Source organism: Leptonotus elevatus, chromosome 8 (genome assembly GCF_054856555.1).
Source record: "Leptonotus elevatus isolate MCC_2025b chromosome 8, RoL_Lele_1.0, whole genome shotgun sequence".
NCBI lineage: Eukaryota > Metazoa > Chordata > Actinopteri > Syngnathiformes > Syngnathidae > Leptonotus > Leptonotus elevatus.
The window spans coordinates 3,115,962-3,134,659 of record NC_141246.1 but is presented as its reverse complement, the minus strand read 5'-3'; the positions used below and the strand labels follow the sequence as shown (position 1 = coordinate 3,134,659).

Sequence of the window (18,698 nt, the reverse complement as noted above, 5' to 3'; positions counted from 1 at the left end):
CAAATAAAACATTTTCCATGTCAGAAAATAAATATATTTTTTATTTATTTTTCTAAGTGGTTCAGATAATGGATGCAATTTGGTTTAAATGATCATCTTCCTCCCTGATACATTTTATTTAAATCATTGTTCAATAAAAGGAATTTATTTTTGCATTCCAATTTTTTTTTTTAATCCTGGATGCAGTTAAAGCAAAAAAAATTTGTTGCATATAATGCTAATTTCTATTCTGTCCATTTTATTCTTCGCCTAGTTTGTATTATGTCGTATTTATTTATTGTTTCAACTGTTTCTTTTTTTTTTACTTTTTACTTTCCTTTGTATGCACCTATGGCTGTTATTGACGTGCTCAATACTCAAGAAATGAAATTGAGTTAAAAACAAAAACAAGGGCTTTTCAGGGTCAAACCATTTTAATAAAAAAAAAATATTAAACAAAATAAACAAACGGGAACAAGTCACCAGTACGTATCTTCAGTTTATGCCCACTCGATGAAACTACAGACAAAACACGCTCGCTCGACTCCACTAAGTAGCGTTGATTGCACAAAAATGGACCAAATTTTTATTTTCCAGTCCAGGTCTGTGAACGGTCACACGTTTAAGTGCAATACGAACAAAACAAGCCCCAAACATTTGAGACCACAATCGTTCACTGACCATGTGGGAAAACCATCATGAAAGTGTGAAAGAGTTGTTGTTGTTGTTTTTTTTAAACAGGTACACGCCCTTAATTCAAATTCCTGGCGAAGCGAGGAAAACGGTCCTGAAACGCAGCCATCAAAGTGTGACTCTGAATATTTACAGATGCACGCCGTTACGCGTGGGATCCTTCACAGGGAAGTGACCAAAGTTCCTCGCAAAGGGAGGGAGGGAAGGAAACGAGACTTCCTGGTTTTCTGTCCAGTGAAACAACAGGCCGGAGACATCAAGCTCCTGCGCATCCCTGAGTGAATGGATTTCCAAAGTGGCGTCAAGGTTGGAGGTGCGGCTTCCACTTCATCTTGGACATTTACAAGTTTTGGCTTCAACCTCTCGCGTTTGGATTTTCAAGTGCCAAAGGTTCGGAGGTCTGCGTTTCACCAACGAGTTCTGGCACTTCAATCTCAGCTTTGACTTCCTTGGTGTCTTTTTCCTTTTCTTTTCTTTGCGTTGCTCTTTTAAATTCAAAGCGTGGATGATTCAGTTCTCGCAACGCCCCCCCGCAGCTTTCCCTCGTCCATCTCTGCTTCTAACTTCCAAGCGGTGTCAAGGTTTGGAGGTCTCGCTTCCAGCGGCGCTTTGCACCTCGTCGTCCTCGGCATCGTCTTGCTCGGCGGCGTCCTTGTCTTTGCTCTTCTTATGTTTCTTCTTCTTGTGTTTATGTTTGTGCTCGCCGCCGCCGCCGCCCTCCTTGTCGGCCACTTTGTGCTTCTTGTGTTTTTTGTGTTTCTTGTGCTTCTTGTGCTTCTTCTTCTTCTTCTTGTCGCCGGCGGCGCCGCCGGCCGAGGCGGCGGAGGGCGTGTCGCTGCGGTTGCTGTTGGAGCGCTGGCTGGCCGACGGGCTGCTGTCGGACGCCTCGTCGCCCTCGCTGTAGTCCGGCACGAAGGCGGCCTCGTCCGTCTCGCGGGCCAGGTCCGAACACAGCCGCTGCCGCCTGGGCTCGGGGCCGCCAACGTTCTTCTCCTCCTTCGCGGCGGGCGAGCCTCGCTCCTTCCCTTCCCTCGCGTCGGATTTGGATCCCCTCTCCCCCCCCCGACCCGCCTTGCGCTCCTCTCGGACGATCTTGACTTTGACGGGTTTCCCGCCTTTGCTCTCGTCCTTCGGCGTCCTTTTCTTCTCCTCCTTCACCGCAACCTTTTTATCGGTTCGGATTGCCTCGGTCTTCGGGGGGGCGGGTGAGGGCTCCTTGGGGGTCTCTTGAGGAGGAGCCGCCGCCCGCTCCGCCTCCTCCTCCTCCTCCTCGTCGTCCTCTCGCTCCCACTTGGAGCGAGGAGGCGCCTGAATGAGGAGCTGCTCCCCAACGTTTTGGGTGCTCGATGGCGTCACCTGATCCGAAGCCGCAGAGGAGTCGCTCTTCTTCTCTTCCTCTTTCCCCGCGGAGTTCGGCTCGGCCTCCTGAGTGGACGTACTGAAAAGGAGGAGCGAGGAAGGAAGTCAGTCAACGCTTTGAAAACGACTGCCGAGTGCCTCAACGTCTTACGTGGCAGCGCTGGCAGGTTGGCTCGATAAGACCTTGCGGCTGATCCTCGGCTTGGTCCTCACAGTTCTCGTCTCGACATCTTTCCCTGCAAAGAACATTTAAAAAAAATAAGTTCAAACAACCAGCTGTAAAAATAAAAAACTTACTTTTGAAGAATTGAGAAAAATTGCAGCCCCCCAAAAAATTGAGAAAATGAATAAATTCATCATTCTATCAACTACATGTAAATATTCTAAAAATACTACTCATTCAAGAATTCCAAATTGTAAAGTTTTAAATAGTTTTTTTGTGGGGGACAGCGACACTGGTTTACTGTTAATTTCATCTGCCATTTTTAAATTTAGTCTCAGTTTTAGTCCAGTTTCAAACATGCGTGTTAGTTTTTATCATAGTTAGTCAACCTCATTCACCGTTTTTATTTAGTCCATTTTTAGTCAACTATAAATCTAGAATTTTAGTCTTTATTTTAGTCCAAGAAAATGTTATTTGTCTAATTTTAGTCAACAAAAACTGTCAACGTCTTAGTCAGGACAGTCATTTTATTTTTTTTCAGCAAATTATGTTGAACATTTCAGACCTAAAACTATTTCATGTACAATTTTCTCTTATCTTTTTGATGGAAAAACAACTTCACACACAATTACAGGATATCAACAAGTGGCTTCTATAGCTCTGTGCTATTAGCTAGTAAGTTAGCCAGCATTAGTTAGCGGTCGGATTAACATTATTGTCGTTGGATCACTTTTTTCTTCTTTTTCTTTTAAACCTTTCACCGCCTGTCTGTCCCATGTTTGTGCACGTTGCACTCGCTAGCTACAGATTTGAAAGTGTCACATGACAGTTTAGCATAGACAAAGATTTTACAAAATCATAATTTTCATCACATTTTTATTAATAAACTAAAATGTCCGGATTTTTTTTGTCAAGTTTTTATCAAGTCGTCTCGTCTTCATTCGTCGACGACAACGCATACTGATCAAGTTCCACTTATTGTTTTATCAATGAGGGTTTTAGCCTCTTCTAGTTTTAATTACGGTGAAAAACGAGCGTTGACGAAATTATTTTTCGTTGAGTTTTTACACTGGATCCAGACCAAACAATAAGCCACGTGGCCTGCAGGACTCACCATCTTTGGGAGCAGCATCGGGTTTCTTCACAGTGGATCCAGTCTTCGCCATTCTCTCCTTGGAAACACTACTGGGAAGGCAATAAAGCAACAAGCAGGCGTCAAAAACAACTAAGCAACGACACGAGACTGCCGAGTACGCACCGGTCCGATTTGGCCGATTTCTCCGCGGCCTCCTTGGAGGAGCTGCTCGGCTTCTCTTGGTTGTGTCCCTGCTTCTTGCCGACGGCCGATTTCTCAGCGATGGTCATTTTGTCCAAGCAGACGGATCTGCCGGCTGCTGCACTTCCAGAGTTTTTACGCTCCGTCCGCTGCGACTTTTCACCCGCATCAGAATCCTTCGCCTTCTTTGAGCTCGATCCCGACGCCCTGTCACGCTCCTTGTCAGACGTCAGAGTCTTCTCTCGCTCAGATCCTGAAGCTTTCTCTCGATCCCGGTCAGAAGTGGAGGCCTTTTCTCTTTCTCGGTCCGAAGCTTTCGCACGATCTCGGTCTGAACTCGACTCTTTGGGACGGTCGCGGTCCGAACTGGATGCTTTTGTGCGGTCGCGGTCTGAAGCCTTTTCTCGGTCTCTGTCGGACGCTTTAGCCCGATCTCTGTCTGAAGCCTTTTCCCGATCTCGATCCGACGTCCTTTCCCGATCTCGGTCTCTATCTGAACCCCGTTCCCGATCTCTGTCCGATCCTGAGGCTCTTTCCCGATCTCTGTCAGACCCCGAAGTCTTTTCCTGATCTCTGTCGGACCGCGAGGCTTTTTCCCGCCCCCGTTCAGAACCTCTCTCCCGCTCTCTGTCCACCCTCCAGTTACTTTCCCGCTCTCTGTCTACCCCCGAGCTACGGTCGGGGTCTTTGGCGACCGCCCCGTCAGATGACGACCGCTCCTTCACCTCGACTCCGTTGGAACTACCGGCGGGTTTGTCAGCGTCCGGGTTGTTGGTGGCACCGGGTCGGTCTGCGGCGGTCTTGTCGGTGGTGCCCAAGGATGACCTGTCTGAAATGGGATTGTCTTTTTTCCCAAGGTCTCGGTTCAAAGGGATGTTTCTCGGGGTCACCGGCTTCACCTGGATAAAGGAAAAACATCAAAATTAATTTCAGGTGGCTTATAACCAATTCATCACTTGTTGCATCGTGGTCGATGATTTTTCCTATGTCTTAAATTCCTAGAGATGTCAATGTCTGATCTTGGGCAAAGTAAACCTGGTTGGAACCAAACTTGGTGTATTGTGATAAGTAAGACCCACCGGCAAGTCCATGAGAGGTCTGATCGCGGCCCGGTCTTTGTCCGCCCAGATAATCTCACGGCCCACCAGCACAGGAAGAAGACCGGGTCTGTCAGACGGGTGCGAGAATCTCTGGAGTGCCGCCTGATGAGGGTCGTGCAGGTGCGAGAAGACCTCGACGCCGATCCCGGGGCCGTCCAGTCTCCGGAGCTTTCCAGGCGGAGACCCGAGTAAGGAGCGGCCCTCCTCGCCCAAACGCGAGGGAGGCCGGTGGATGTAGGGGAGCACTTGATGGGGCAGCGGGATGAGGCCGGCGCCGTGCGGGGCGTCGCGTCGCCCCCGGATGTCGTTGCCGGGACGAAGGCTCTCGTGGAGAGACGGCTGCGGCAGAGGTAGGCCTTGGGAGAAGAGCGGGGGTGTCTTCAGGAGGGGCGGTCTCACAGAAGCAATTTTGGACTTTTCCTTTTTAGGCAAAGTTGAGTTGTGGGATTCTTCAGGTTTGGCTTTGGAGGTCTTCGATGTTTTAGCAGCAGCTGTCGACGGGGGTTCTTTCTTTTTGGCCACCACAGATTCCCCAGTCTTCTTCTTGACTTTGTCACTTTTGACTTTGGAAGCATCCGTCTTGGCTTTGGGTTTTACCTTCGGACCTTTCTCCTTCTTGGCCTTGTCGGTCTTGGGCGTGGACTTGAGTGAGGGTTTCGAGGGCGCCGCGGCGCTTTTGGAGGCGGGAGCCTTGGAGCTTGTGGATGACGCTGGCTTGGAGGAGATGGGCGGCGTCTTGTTGGGCGACAGGACGTCATCCATGGGTTCGTCGCGGACGGGCGTGGCGTCACCCCGGTCCACGGAATGCTGCGATTGGTCGCCGTCCTCCCCGGCTTTCCTCTTTTTGACTTTCTTGGTCTTCAGGAGCTTGCTATTGGTCTTCGTCGTCGATGTTGAGGATGATGGAGGATTTTGAGTGGGCGGTACTTTTTCATCTCGGCCTCTTCTCATTCTGCCTTGAGGCGAGTACTCCCGGTGGACCGGGGACACTCGTTCCCGATCGCGTTCTCTGTCTCGTTCCCTGTCCTTTTCTCGTTCCCTTTCTCTGCTACTGCGGCCCCCCCTGGGATAAATCCCCTGCTGTTGGTTCTCATAGTCTTTGTAATATTTGTTGTACCATTCTCGGTACTCGCGCTCCCACTGCCGGTAGCTATCCCGCTCCCAGCGTTCCCGACTACCGGGGCTAAGGGCCTTCAGTTCGTAGGGCGCCAAGTCACGCGGTGTCGGTTTTCGTCCGGCGGGGCTGCGGTTCCGGAAAGCACCCGGAGAGCGGGAGTGAGACCGGGACCGGAACGGCGGCGCCCCTTCCGCCCCCTCCCAAGCGCCGGTGCGGAATGGGGGCGGCGAACCGGAGCGCCGGTACCCGTACGACCTCGAGCGGGAGCGGGATCTCGATCGAGAGCGTCCGTAGCTGCGTCCGTTGCGTCGGGAGTAAGGCGAGCGGGGATATGGTCGCCCGTGGGAGCGTGAACGTGAGCGGGATCGACTTGGGGTGTACGAGTAAGACCTCGATCTGGACCTGGACCTGGAGCGAGAGCGGGTGTAAGAACGGCTGAACGGAGAGCGGCTATAGGATCGGGACCTGGTTAGGAAGGACAGAAAGAAATCAAAATGAGCACTTTTCCAATAAAATATGTGCCTTGGCTCAAAGGTTGGGGAAGATAACACTGTGCTGTTTTTAAGGTTTTGTCGTGATGACAAAATGAGGTTACCTAGAATACGAAGGTCTCTGTCTCTTTGGTGCGTTCCGATACTTCATCAGCTCTTTGTGGAAGTCTTTTGTGAACTCGTCAAGTTTGGACGTAATGCTGTAAAATGACATGACAGGATTTGTTTACACCAAATAAAAAATTATAAATAAATCAAGTCATCCGTAGAATCACATGATCAGCAAATACATTCTATTTAGTGTTTCAAGATAGTTTGATAGAGCTCTCATAATTTTGGTTCAAATTAGGGTTTCATTTTCAGAGTTTGGATTACAAATAAGGGTTTAACATTTGGTTTCGGGGTACCAGGGTTTAGGGTTTAAGAAAGCTCGGGTTTCAAACTACAGTAGGTATTCAAATCAGGATTTCAAATCAACGTTTGGATTACAAATAAGGGTGTCAAATTAGGATTGGGTTTTCAAATGGAGGATTTAAAACAGGGTGTCAAATATGGGATGCCATTTATTACACTCCACAATTACAAAATCAGCATAATCATACAAAAAGATTATTAATACAATTATTTTTTTAGTTTAAATGTATACATTTGTACCTTTTTATTTTATTTTAAAATAACTATTTAAGAAATTTTGTTTTATCCAAATGGAACTTGCATTCTATAAATAAACAAACATAAATTATTATAAATTATGTTTGGTCCAAAAGGAACTTACATACTTATACAGTGTTTCTATTTTTTTTTTTTAATTGGTCTTAATATTTTTAAATATGTAAACATTTTCTTGTTTTGTACCCAAAAAATAAATGATCGTAGAGTGCACATGCTGCACTCCAACTTTAAGTTTTTGACAACATAAAAAAATATGTTATTATAAATATCAACTATTGCCAAAATAATTGTGATTATTATTTTTTCCAATAATCGAGCAGCCATAAACTGAGGTTAACGTTTCCAAGGATTCCAAAATAGGATTATAGTTAACCAAGTCATTGGATCACCGCTAGTAGTATTGGTGGTGCTACTCACTTGTCTTGTCGGTGGTGCCGCTGCCTGTAGAAATCTTCTTTGGAGAGGGGGGGCTGATTGAGGGAGGAGGGCAGGGGGAGCAATGGCGGCTGGCTGCCGGGTGCTCCCCATGGAGGGTTGATGCCCGGCGGCCCGGGGCCATAAATGGGCTGAGGCTGGTAAGCCATTGTCGGGGGCGGGAGGAGGCCAGGGCCGGCGGAGTACAGGGGTGGGTATGGCTGCGGTGCGGGCGGGTATAGGGAGGGTGACACGTAGAGGGGGGGAGTGGGAAGGGGGAGTTGGGCTGTCTGGAGGTGGGTGGAGGGGGGGTCGCCTCTGCTTCTGTAGGACCTAAAGTTAATAAGAAATCATTAAAATACTTTCTATTTACTAAATATGAACACTCTACTTGGAGAAGACTCGATCTAACAATATTTTGGATGATACTCGCAGGTTTTGACACCTGTGTCTTTAAAAGTGTCCTCACCTTTCCCAGTGTCTTCCACCCCCCCTGTCCCTGTGAGGTTGGTGGGGTCGGGAAGGCGGGCCTTGAGAGAGCAAAACACACAGCAGGTCAATTGCTCATAATGTTTTTCTACGACAATCACAAGAAACCTTGAATGTGGCGAGTGGATTTCTTACCTGAAAGATGAAGAGGCGGCCTGGAGGATGGAGCGGCGCCAAGGAGGGGCAAATTGTATGTCTGCGGGAGAAAAAAACGTGGTTACTTAAAGAAGAAAAAAAAATAATATTTTTTTTATGCTTTCAAAACTGTGTACTATGGCCCTCATGGTTTTTAATAGCCCGTTGAAGCCACGTGTGTAGCTGCAAACACTTTTTCATTCACTGCCGCAAAATTGATCACAATTCCCAGAATACTATAATCACAATTTTTTTAGAGCCCATTACAAAATTGTTTACCCACTGACATTGGTTTCACCCATTGATAAATTTTTTAGTTGAGTTCAATGGCCCCAAATGGCTCCAGTTTTAGCCACCAATGCATTTTTTTTTACATACCTAAAGAGCAATGGCCTGTCACAATCTTTAGGTGCCGTTAAAATAGTTACCAGTTTACCCCATCAAAATTAAATAATATATCATTTTAATAATTGATTATTATTTTGTTGATTAATTGATGAATCTGATTTTTTTTTTTGTAAGTTTACATTTTCATCCCTCTAATTAAAAAAAAGGGCATTTTTGGGGTCCAAAATGTGAGAAAATAGGTAAAAATTATCATTGCTATCAAAAATAAAAGCAAATACTTTATTTTGATTCAACACAAAGACGATCATTCCACTTTCACGAGGACCACATAAATTGGATAATATTTAAAGTTGAGAAGCTGCAATTCAGAGCATTTGGAACATTTAAAATGTAGGTATATAAACATTTCATTCAGCCTACATTGACCCTGCGGCAATGACAGATTTCCCACCTGTGTTCTGCTTTCTGTGTTTTTAGTCGGGCCTGGTCTCACAATGGGTGGCGGCAGCTCTGCCTCGCTATCAGACAAAAAACAGAGATAAACTTAAAATGTAGATTTACCGTCGGGTTTTGGTGCTGCATAGTCTTGTCAAACTCACCCTGGTGGAGGCGGCTCGTCCTGGCTGCCGGAGGCCTGCGGAGAACCGTGGTCCTCGACGGGCGGCGGAACTGGCGAGGCCTCTTTTCTTTCCTCGGTGATGTCGGCTTGAGGAGGCGGCGGCGAAGGCGTAGGGGTGGGAGTGTTAGCGGCGGGAGGCGCCGTGGGCGGGGTCTGAGCTTGAGGGGCTGTCACACTCGCGGTAGCAGCAGTTTGAGGAAGAGCAGGAGGCGGCGGATGGGAGATGTTTGCCATCAGGGGGTCCTGCTGCCTGGACTGGAGAGATCTGTTCAGGAGGTGAAGCCGCGGAGGAGGAGGGGCCGAAGGTTGGATTTGTTTGCGCCCGCGTTTGGTGTACCCCGTCTCATTCTTGAAGTTGTTCACAGCCTGAGCGGCAAAAAAAGGGCGAATTAAATCAACATGGAAAAAAGGAGAGTTGTAAAAGGATATGTAGGGCAAAGGTTACCTGTCGAAGGAACTTGTTGGCAATGAGGTTGTCGGGCGAAACGTCCGACTGTTTGCACGTGAAGCAAACGTGCTCCTCAGAGTCCAACAATGTTGTTCGGATGCCTGGAAACAAAACAGCATTTAGAATTCTATTCCAATTGAACAACCTCAAAATAAATTGAAGAGTCAAGTTAGAGAAATGGTCTTAAAGGGCCCAAAAGACAAATAGACCACAAAATGGCCTTTGTTCGAAGCATTTCAGTTTTTTTTGGTGCGTCCCACGATGATGAACGTGTTAAGTGAATTTCGTCTGACCAGGGCTCCAGACTAACTTTTTCTTTTTTACTGGAGCATAGTGGGCCTTCGCATGAAATTTGAAACGTGGAGCAGAGATTTGTCAATCAAAAGAATATGAATGTATTTAAAATAAAATAAAAAAATCAGTAATTTTATGGGTCACTAATGCAAGAGTAGATAAAATTTTTAGTTGCACGGTCTCAAATTTTAGGGGGAAAATGCCACCATTTAGTGGCAGTCTGGAGCTCTGCTAATTCATGAATTTAGCTGATGAATTATTTTTCTTCCAACTCCCCAGGGGGCGCGATGGGCTAAGTTTTGAGTGATTGGACACATTTCTGGGGCCTTTACAATATGTAAATTTGTCCAAATACACAAGCCTGCAAAATTTTATGTTTTGAGTTTGATAAAGCCATATAAAAGCTGATTTTTGCTGCAGGAATAACAGTTACTATGACGATTCACAGGGCTGGATAGAGAAATAAATTGCTTCTCGCGCTAGAACAACGGTTATGATCATTTTGAGGCTCCACCGACTGCCACTTTCTCGAATCAGCTCACCATTGGCAAGAGATCTCCATTCCACTACAGGATCTTTGATCTCCCTCATTCAATACTCACAATCGTCACAGTAGCTGTTCCCGCAGCAAGGAATGACCACAGCATCCGTCATCAAATCGTTGCAGATGGGACACAGCAGCTCGTCGGGGATGGGATCAGAATCGTCCTCGGAGGACGACTGGTCGTGCGGAACGAATGGCGGTCGCTCCTTCTTCCCCTGCGCGTACGCCTCCCTGCGTCAAAATGGACATTTTCCCATCAAAGGCCAAAAACAAATCCAAGGGGAAAAAAAAAGTGAGTCCCGATCAAGACTTGGGACGTACGCGTCAATGGCCGGTATGGCGTATTCTCCGGTGCTGGTCAACATGGCTCCTTTCGTGCCAGGCTCGGCTTTCACCATGAAACTCTGAGGGATCCCCTTGCTGGTTCTCACCTGCTTAGGACCCTCTATGCTCTTATCCTGAACCTAGGGACATGTAGTTATTACCCACAAATAAATCAAAACTCACACAAAATGGTGGACTTAAGCTAATCAGGTTATTACCAAGAGCATGGGGCACTGCCGAATGTAGTGACCGCTCTTTCCGCAACGGTAACAGAGGTAGTGAGCCGGTGGCGGGCCGACTGCCTTCTTGGAGTAGCTACAGAAAACATTTTTGCAGTGTCACTTTCAATCCAACAGCGCCACCTACGTCACTACGCGCGCAAGGACCGGGGGCGAAACACCGCGTGAATACTAACTGAATCGGGTCGTATTCGTGATTGGACTGAGTCATCATGGCTTTAATCTTGTCCTCCTCAGATGCGTTTGCGTCAACCAGGTTAGCGGTCTACAAAAAAACAAGTGAAAATGAAAAAAAGTCAAGATTTAAACTAGGGGGGGGGGGGGGGGGGTGTTGACGTATCAGCGCTCCATAGCGTTTGGCGAAAAATTGCACGATACGTTTGAGAAGTGGTCGAGATTAACGCTACCTTGGTGAGCTGGGCGAGAGACATAGACGGTGACGAGTCGGTCTGCGGAAGAATCAGAATACAAGACATTCAAGGTGTTACAAGACAAGCCCCGGATTGTGGCCAGCCTCTCACAATTATTCTCAAGACGCGATCCTGAAGCGAGGGGAAATAATCTCGTAGAAATTGACAAAGTATGAACAAAACATTTGAACGTTTTCTATAACTTAGCAGATAACAAAAAAATATATATATACAAAAATCTTACGGAAGAGTTTCAAAGTTTCAACTTTAAGTGGGCATACACAGCGCGGGCCTAACTCATTCTCGACTGTTTAAAATCTGGTCTGGCAATGAACAATTGGCCACCTCAGATTGGTCGTACGACAAAATACGATAGAAAATTGCGTCTGTGGCGATGACGACATGCAAAATTGACTGCTTACCAAGGCTTTGTTTCTAGCATTAGCGTTTCAAACCAATCCGAGGCATCGATGTCATCTTTGATTTGTTTTGTCAGTCGGCTAGTTTGAAAGCATTAGCTTTGACTTTCTCATTCACTGCGCGTTCGAGAAACACAGTGCATGCCCGGCTTTAGACTGTAACCTGTCGTAATTCCATGATAGGTTCAAAAAAACAAAAAAACAACAAGTCCATGCGCAAAAGAGGCATTTTGACATGATTTTAACAACAAAAAGTAGCCTGCCGCTTGGGTTGTCGACTGGGCATTTGCGGAGGGAACACACAGGGAATGTGGTGCAGAAGCGGCTCTGACATGCAGAACCCACTTGAAAACCTTTATTGACAGGCTTCACCAGCTTACAGGACAACTACACCAGCAATGACGTGTCACTCATAAAACGCAGGTGGGGGGAAAAAAAACATCATTTTAGCTCCCTACACTAGTCTGTGTGTGGAATATGAAAGATGCAAGCCTTCAAGAAACGTGTGGGTTGTGTGCAGTCCATGAAAAAAGGCATCTTGTACATGAGGAAACAGCTGACAAATGTGAGTGACATTAGGAGTGTATTCAAAGTGTGGCAGGGTTAACTTTTCCAAGCTGCAAAAAAATTAAACCAAAAGAGCAAAGAAATCACTGAAGCCCCCCCACCCCCCCCCCCCTTTCACTCAGTCATGAATTACATTCAATACCAGCCACGCTTTCCCTTCATTGGTTTCTTGTAATCCACATGTTATTTTCACAGAAAATACAATGACATTATCATTATCATAGGACATTATTATTATTATCATTATGTGACAAGTATTTGCCCGAACCAAAGCGGGCTACAAAAGCCATTTCAATATGAAACACAAGTCAGGAGAGTGCATACGCACTTGGAAGCTAGCAAACAATACAACATTAGAAAATAGCTGCTTGATTTGTTGTAAACAACAAACAATTAAAGCCCTTCGAAGTATGACGCCCTCCCCCCCCAAGAAACAGCCAATCACATGTAGAACTGTCAACACAAAATGCACATGACGCGATCGACAGAATATCATCAGGGAGGGAGGGGGTAGAGAGGTGAGAGGAAGAGTGAGTGTTGCTTTTTGGGTGTGTTTGCTTTGTTTTTGGGATGTTTTTGTTACATACGGGTCTCGACGATCCCGCCACTGACGTGTCAGAACGATCTCTGCGGAGACAACAGACGAGCCGTCCGTAAATTACCACAGCCTTCATTGTCGTCATCACTTTAAATAAAAATAAATAAATAAATACTACATACACAATGAACGTCCTGCCAGCAGGCTTGACGCCGCCAAGCGGTGTTCTGCGGACGATCACGGAGGAATGCTTGGGGATGTGGGCTTCATCGTCCGTGTATTCTATTTATTTTTTTTAAAGAAGAGAAATCATGAAATAATGACAAAGTGAGAAAAAAATATTCATATATGAGAAAAAGAGCACCTTTCAACCATGTAGCTACTTATAACCGCAAAAGGACAACTTCCTCTAAGAGGCATTTTTTTCCCTTGACAAAAAAATCATAGCCATGTAATTGTCCCTTAAAGTAGTATCACATATATATTTTATAATATAATATAATATAATATAATATAAGTTCCTCTTGTAAAAAGAAACATTTACCCAATTTTATGTATTTGGGTTCAACAGTATCTTAGGCTGATTTTATCTTTTCTGGGCCTTAACCATGGAATTCGATTAATCAAGAAAAAAAAAATTACCATACATTCATTCAAACACCAAATATGTTAAAAATAGAGTGCACAAAAAGTACAAATTGATTATTACTATGCAGATCTTTGTTTAGTTTGTAACATGCGATAATGGCAAACATATTTAGCATCGTTTTCCAAAGTAAATGGGATGTTTTCAAAAGACCTTATTTTGAATAAACACAAGTAAGTGCTTTCATCAAGGACTACAGAAACCGCAAAATATTTACCGTCGAGAGGCTGAAATTCTTAAACTATGTTTCTAAAACAATTATCAAAATAACTATTTTGGCTGTCCATTAATCCTTCCAAAAAATCTCAAGAACCAATGACAGAAACTTCACAATAAATTGACCATTGTGGTTTGAAGCTGCCATTTCGGGGGGGTCAAATTCCATGGACAGACCTTTGACAAAAGGTGGACTTGTCAATCATAACAGGACACGTGAAAACGTCTCAAGGACCCATGTCCAAAATCTAATCGGCCATTCTTACTATTTTTCTTATCACTGCAACCTTGTCAAATATATCACGTTCATTCCACCGAGGGAGATTTTAGATTACCAAGACTTTTTTTTTTTTAACTTCCAGTTGCTGGTAACATGACCGATTACATTTAAAAAAATACAGGCAAGCGTTGAGTGTACGGTGACGTCAAGGCTTACCTTCCCGCGTCTGCGCGTTGGTGATCTGCAGGTCGCAGTCTGTGGCCTTGAGGCGCTCCCTGGCCATGATCTGCCGCTTGAGCTCACTCAGGGTGATGTGCAGCCCATCGAACGTGACCGTGTTGTAGTCCAGTTTGGAGGAGAACTTGTAGTGAACACACGACATTTTTGCCACACTTCTTTTACAACAACAAGGGTTGGGGAAAGAAAGATATTTAGGAACTGTGGTAATAGAAACACAGGCGTTGGATGACCAAGCAAACGGGGGGGAAAAAAACGTTATATAAACAGCGTCAACACTGAAATCACAGGAGGCCAAACCTGGTAACCTTTTAATCACGTCAAATTGGGCTTGAGACACTGGACAAAAAAAAAAAATAGAAAATGGAGGGCGAATCAATGACGCAGAGTCCTCGTTTAATCCCAACGCAAGAAATGAAAGGCCGGCGCGCCAATCGAAGGCGCCATGTGCCTTTTTGTCAAGTCCTCTCGAGTCCAAAACCAAAACGAGACACGAACAACGCCCCGAAAATCCTTCCAAGGGGGCCCCCCCCAAGGCAGTCCGAGCTCTCTTCTACCGATAGCGGCGATATAACGCTGGCCTCGTCCGCCACCAGCAGTCCTTTGGCGGCAGAAGAGGAACGCAACGGAAGGCCGCTTAGTTAGCAGCTAATGTTGCTAACCGCAGTCCAGCCAGTGCTTGTTTTTTGGGGGGTGGTGGTGATGGTGGTCTCCCCAAGCTCAGTTCCTCATAAAACAGTCCACAGAGCGAGTCCACGGGATATAAGTCGACTAACAACGACACCCAACCGAAACAATTAATAATCAATAACCGCAGAGACAGCCTAAAAATAAACGCGAATGGCGCCGAGCTAGCAAGCTATAGCTAACGATAAGCCTGCGCTACCCCCGAAACGGTGTATTTTCCCTCTCCGGGTCCATCGGGGAATACTCCTTCGCCTCCTCGGCGCGAGGACCAAAAAAATATAAAAAAGAAAAAAAAGATTGCGTGTCCTCAACAAAAATCACAAGGCAGATAAACGATGAAACGGCAGTGTCCTCTCTCGTCGCTGTTTCATCAAAATGGCGTCGAGCGGACAGAACGGTCGTCTAAAGAGTAACAAACACATGACGATGAGAGGAATACGCTCGTTTCACTTCCGGTTTGGCCCGAGAAAAGCACAGTGCCGTCACGTTCATGCCATTCACTCATCAGTGATGCCAACCAACACCACTGATCAACATGAATTGCCACATTAATTTTTATTTGCAGTTTTCGTGGTGAATCACAAATCGTATGAAGATCGCAATACACATTGCAATCTTAAATATTTTCGTGATGTCCCCTGGCGGCCTCCGAGTCCATATTAATAGCGAACCCGTCTCCCACACATATAAATTGCAAACGATGTTTTAGCAAAGTTAGGTGTGGGGGGAACAGATGTTGCAGATGTCAGCAGTTAAAGAGCAAAAAAAAAAGTGGGTAATGTAGTTCTTTTAATGTGCGTCGCTTAAAATTGACGTATCGTCAGCGCCTGTATCAAGTTTCCTTCCAGCACACTTGTGAAAAGACGGACGTCAAAAGGGACGCTTTTGCTCCGATTTCGTTTACTTTTCAACCCGGCCGTGACACCAGCGGATGTGTGGTTGTGCATATGATCAGGTATACAAGTAAACGTTGTAAACCGGATTTAATAATTTGTCGAGTGGATTTTGGGGTGGTGGGCGCTCGTCTCTTTTCTCACTCCACCACAAGAACCGGAAACGTGACAGACAGGGTAACATCTCGCTCTGCTAGCCTCAATCCGTTGCTTCTTTGTGCGTTATGTTGACGTGTCGCTAAACTCTTCTCTCTCCCTTTCCTCGTTTGCCAGCGAACCAAAGCAAATAATCTCACTACATCAACCGTAATCATGGCAAGTGAGTGGGAAGAAATTCGTCGTCTTGCAGCTGATTTCCAGAGAGCACAGTTCGCCGATACTGCGCAGAGGCTATCGGAGAGGGATTGCATCGAAATTATTGCAAGACTCATTCAAGACAAGAAAGTGGACGTGGTGCACACAATCGACGGAAAGGAGTACGTCACCCCAGCTCAGATCACCAGAGAAATCCGAGATGAACTTTACCGTCATGGCGGGCGGGTCAATATTTTGGAGCTCCAGCAGATCATCAACGTCAATTGGGTCGACGTTGAAAGTAGAGCAATTGACATTGCCAAGAATGACAAAAGTGTCCAGCTGGTGCTCGGGCAACTTATTGATGACACCTACCTCAACCATTTGGCCGAGGAAGTCAATGACAGACTCCAGGAAGCCGGTTTGATCAGCGTTTCAGATCTTTGTAAGAGCTACGATCTGCCAGGAGATTTCCTCAACGAGGAGCTCGCCAAGCGACTCGGGAAGGTGATCCAAGGAGAACTGGATCAGTACAGCCGAGGAGTCATTTTTACTCCCGCCTTCGTCGCCCGCCACAAGGCCAAGATAAGAGGGATGTTCAGCGCAATCACTCGGCCGACGCCTTTCACCGGAATGATTGGCGCTTTTGGACTTCAGGAGCATCTCCTGTATTCGGTTCTGGAGGAGCTGGCGAATGCCAGACGACTTCGAGGAACCATCGTCGGAGGGCGCCAAGACAAAGCCGTATACATCCCCGACGTATACTCCAAAACGCAGAACACTTGGGTGGATTCTTCCCTCCAGCAGAACGGATATTTGGAATTTGATTCGTTGGTCCGGCTGGGGATCCCCGAGCCGGTCAGCCACATTAAGAAGCGCTTCAAGGGCCGCGACCTTCTCTTCCTGAGCGCGGCTTGCGTGAGCCAGACTTTGGTGGACCAAGTGGAGGCGTCCGTCGAGGAAGCCGTCAGCTCCGCCTCGTGGGCCGACATGGAAGCCGTTTTGCCGAGCTGCCTGTCCAAGGAGGACGCGGGGATGCTGATCAACCAGGCCATGAGGAACACCAACGTGCAATCGTCCGCCAGGCTCATGGCAGGCACAATCGTTGCCAGCGAAAAATGGATCGGCGAGTGCCTCGGTCTTTTTGACGATCCCGTCCAGCAGAAAGCTCAGAAGGAGTTCAAGAGCAATCCCGTCCTGCTGATAACCGAAGAGGACGCGAAGCAAGCGGCGGCGTTTGCGGAAAGTGCTGGACTGTCCAAAAAGGACAAGAGGGACGGAGAGCGCAAGAAAAAAGCCGCGGAGGGCGGCGGGTCTGTGAAAGGAGGCGGAGGCGGCAACGCCCGAGAGATCCGAATTCGTAAAACCAAGAAGAAAGGCAGGAAAGACGACGACGACGAGGAAGAACCCAGACCTCGTTCCAAAAAAGAGGAAGCCCCCTTCATGACGCAGGAGGAAATAGAAGCGGTCCTGGAGGACCGACTGAGCGACTGCCCGCAAGAAATCCTCTCGGAGCTGGCCGAGTATTTTGTGCGGCCTTTGAGCAAAGCCTACCGGGAAGCGCTGAGCGGCCTGTTGGCGTCCTCCGCCTGCCCGCTCTCGGCCAACAAAAAGTCCGTCAAGGACCTCCAGGAGGAGCTCACCAACTTGTACAACAACATCAGGCTGTTTGAAAAAGGCACCAAATTTTTCTCCGAAGAAACCCAGGCGGTCATCGCCAGGCACGTCTTAAAAACCGTCGGCACCGACGGCGCCAACATCCTGGTCAACTTCCTCGCCGCCGACCTGATGATGTCCGTGGAGAACGCCGGCTCCATAACCGCCGAGCTGCGGATGAAGATTTTGACCAAAGTGTCGGATGACGCCAAAGCGCCCCTGATGAAACTGCACAACTCCTTGAACGGTAAAACAATCGAAGAGTTCTTGGAAAACTTTGAGACGTCGGCGGAGGCGTGCGGCTTCATGCTGAAGAAGGCCGACAAGAAGAAAGAGCGGCAGGCTTTCCTGCTGCACCGGCAGACTCTGAGCGAGCAGCTGAAAGACACCGAGGACCCGGCGCTGGTCCTCCACCTCACCTGCGTGCTGCTGTTTCAGGACAGCACCCACTGCATCCTGCACGCTCCGGGACGCTGCGTGCCGCACGTCATAGGCACCCTCACGGGCCGCATACCCGCCGAGAAGCATCAGCTGCTCAGCGGCTATCAGAGCCTGGTGGTGAAGCAACTGACGAGCCGGAGTCAAGGACGGAGGCGGGAAGACGAGAAGGCCGAGGAGCAGGACGAGGAGACGTCAAGCGTCCAGACGCAGTTTAAGGTTTTGACGCCGCAAGTTAAGGAGCTGGTGCTTTCCCAGAGGAAGACGTCCATGAGCGGCGAGGCCAACACTTCGAATAAATGAACATTGTGTCCTGATTTAAAAAAAAAATAAAATAAAAAAAATCCAGCTAGTTTATAACAAATAGGCAAGTTTGTAATTTATTTTCGTTAAATTGAAAACATCAATGGAACTACTGCTTCACATGAATAGTGACTATTTTGTGACGTGTGAATAAAACAAAGCTTTAAAAAAAAAAAAAGAAGCTGTTCCTGGGCTATATATTTTCTTGAAAGAATAGTATTTTTTTTTATTTTGCTTTATACTTAAAGGGTTGTGCTTCTAATTTTATAGATCTTGAGAGAATTTGGAAGACGTGAACAATTTATTCAAACATTCAAAGTCATACTTTGACAAGAATAGACCTTTTTTTTAAGTCGTGTTTTTCTTCTGAGAAAAAAGACATTAAAAAAAAAAGTTCTTAACTTTTAACCAAAATAATAATAATTTGGGGTAAAAAAAAAAATATAAAAATATTTTTTTTCCTGGTATGA

General features: G+C 46.6%; 2 protein-coding genes across 4 annotated transcripts; one reads left to right on the top strand and one right to left on the bottom strand.

The window, feature by feature from the left end:
- Window positions 1–1,073: 1,073 nt before the first annotated feature.
- Window positions 1,074–15,046, bottom strand: LOC147169243 (uncharacterized). Of its 2 annotated transcripts, none has more exons than XM_086082371.1 (20): window positions 13,937–15,046; window positions 12,821–12,920; window positions 12,688–12,727; window positions 11,112–11,153; window positions 10,881–10,969; window positions 10,684–10,780; window positions 10,463–10,605; window positions 10,200–10,372; window positions 9,301–9,404; window positions 8,836–9,221; window positions 8,688–8,754; window positions 7,889–7,949; window positions 7,734–7,794; window positions 7,268–7,597; window positions 6,283–6,378; window positions 4,550–6,152; window positions 3,453–4,369; window positions 3,309–3,379; window positions 2,183–2,267; window positions 1,074–2,110 (listed from the first exon to the last, which is right to left on the bottom strand). In XM_086082371.1, exons 1-20 carry the CDS (start codon window positions 14,100–14,102, stop codon window positions 1,249–1,251), a joined length of 5,493 nt encoding a protein of 1,830 aa, XP_085938497.1. In that variant the 5' UTR covers window positions 14,103–15,046; the 3' UTR covers window positions 1,074–1,248. The 2 variants fall into 2 exon arrangements, with proteins under 2 accessions (XP_085938497.1, XP_085938498.1); XM_086082372.1 differs by having other exon boundaries at window positions 3,309–3,376.
- A 428-nt stretch (window positions 15,047–15,474) lies between these two features.
- Window positions 15,475–18,389, top strand: ufl1 (UFM1-specific ligase 1). Of its 2 annotated transcripts, none has more exons than XM_086081698.1 (2): window positions 15,475–15,599; window positions 15,811–18,389. In XM_086081698.1, the coding sequence occupies exons 1-2, from the start codon at window positions 15,576–15,578 to the stop codon at window positions 18,226–18,228; spliced, it is 2,442 nt and encodes an 813-aa protein (XP_085937824.1). In that variant the 5' UTR covers window positions 15,475–15,575; the 3' UTR covers window positions 18,229–18,389. The 2 variants fall into 2 exon arrangements, with proteins under 2 accessions (XP_085937824.1, XP_085937823.1); XM_086081697.1 differs by having other exon boundaries at window positions 15,547–15,714.
- The last annotated feature ends 309 nt before the right edge of the window (window positions 18,390–18,698 follow it).

Bases quoted from the DNA above. Each gene is read 5' to 3' on its own strand.
- LOC147169243 (XM_086082371.1), bottom strand. From the start codon at position 14,102: ATGTCGTGTGTTCACTACAAGTTCTCCTCCAAACTGGACTACAACACG. The intron at 9,405-10,199 runs GTGAGTATTGAA...TTTTGTTTCCAG, and splicing joins GAACAGCTACTGTGACGATT to GCATCCGAACAACATTGTTG. The intron at 6,153-6,282 runs GTAACCTCATTT...CTTCCTAACCAG, and splicing joins CAGAGACCTTCGTATTCTAG to GTCCCGATCCTATAGCCGCT.
- ufl1 (XM_086081697.1), top strand. From the start codon at position 15,592: ATGATCAGGTATACAAGTAAACGTTGTAAACCGGATTTAATAATTTGT. The intron at 15,715-15,810 runs GTAACATCTCGC...CTCGTTTGCCAG, and splicing joins CCGGAAACGTGACAGACAGG to CGAACCAAAGCAAATAATCT.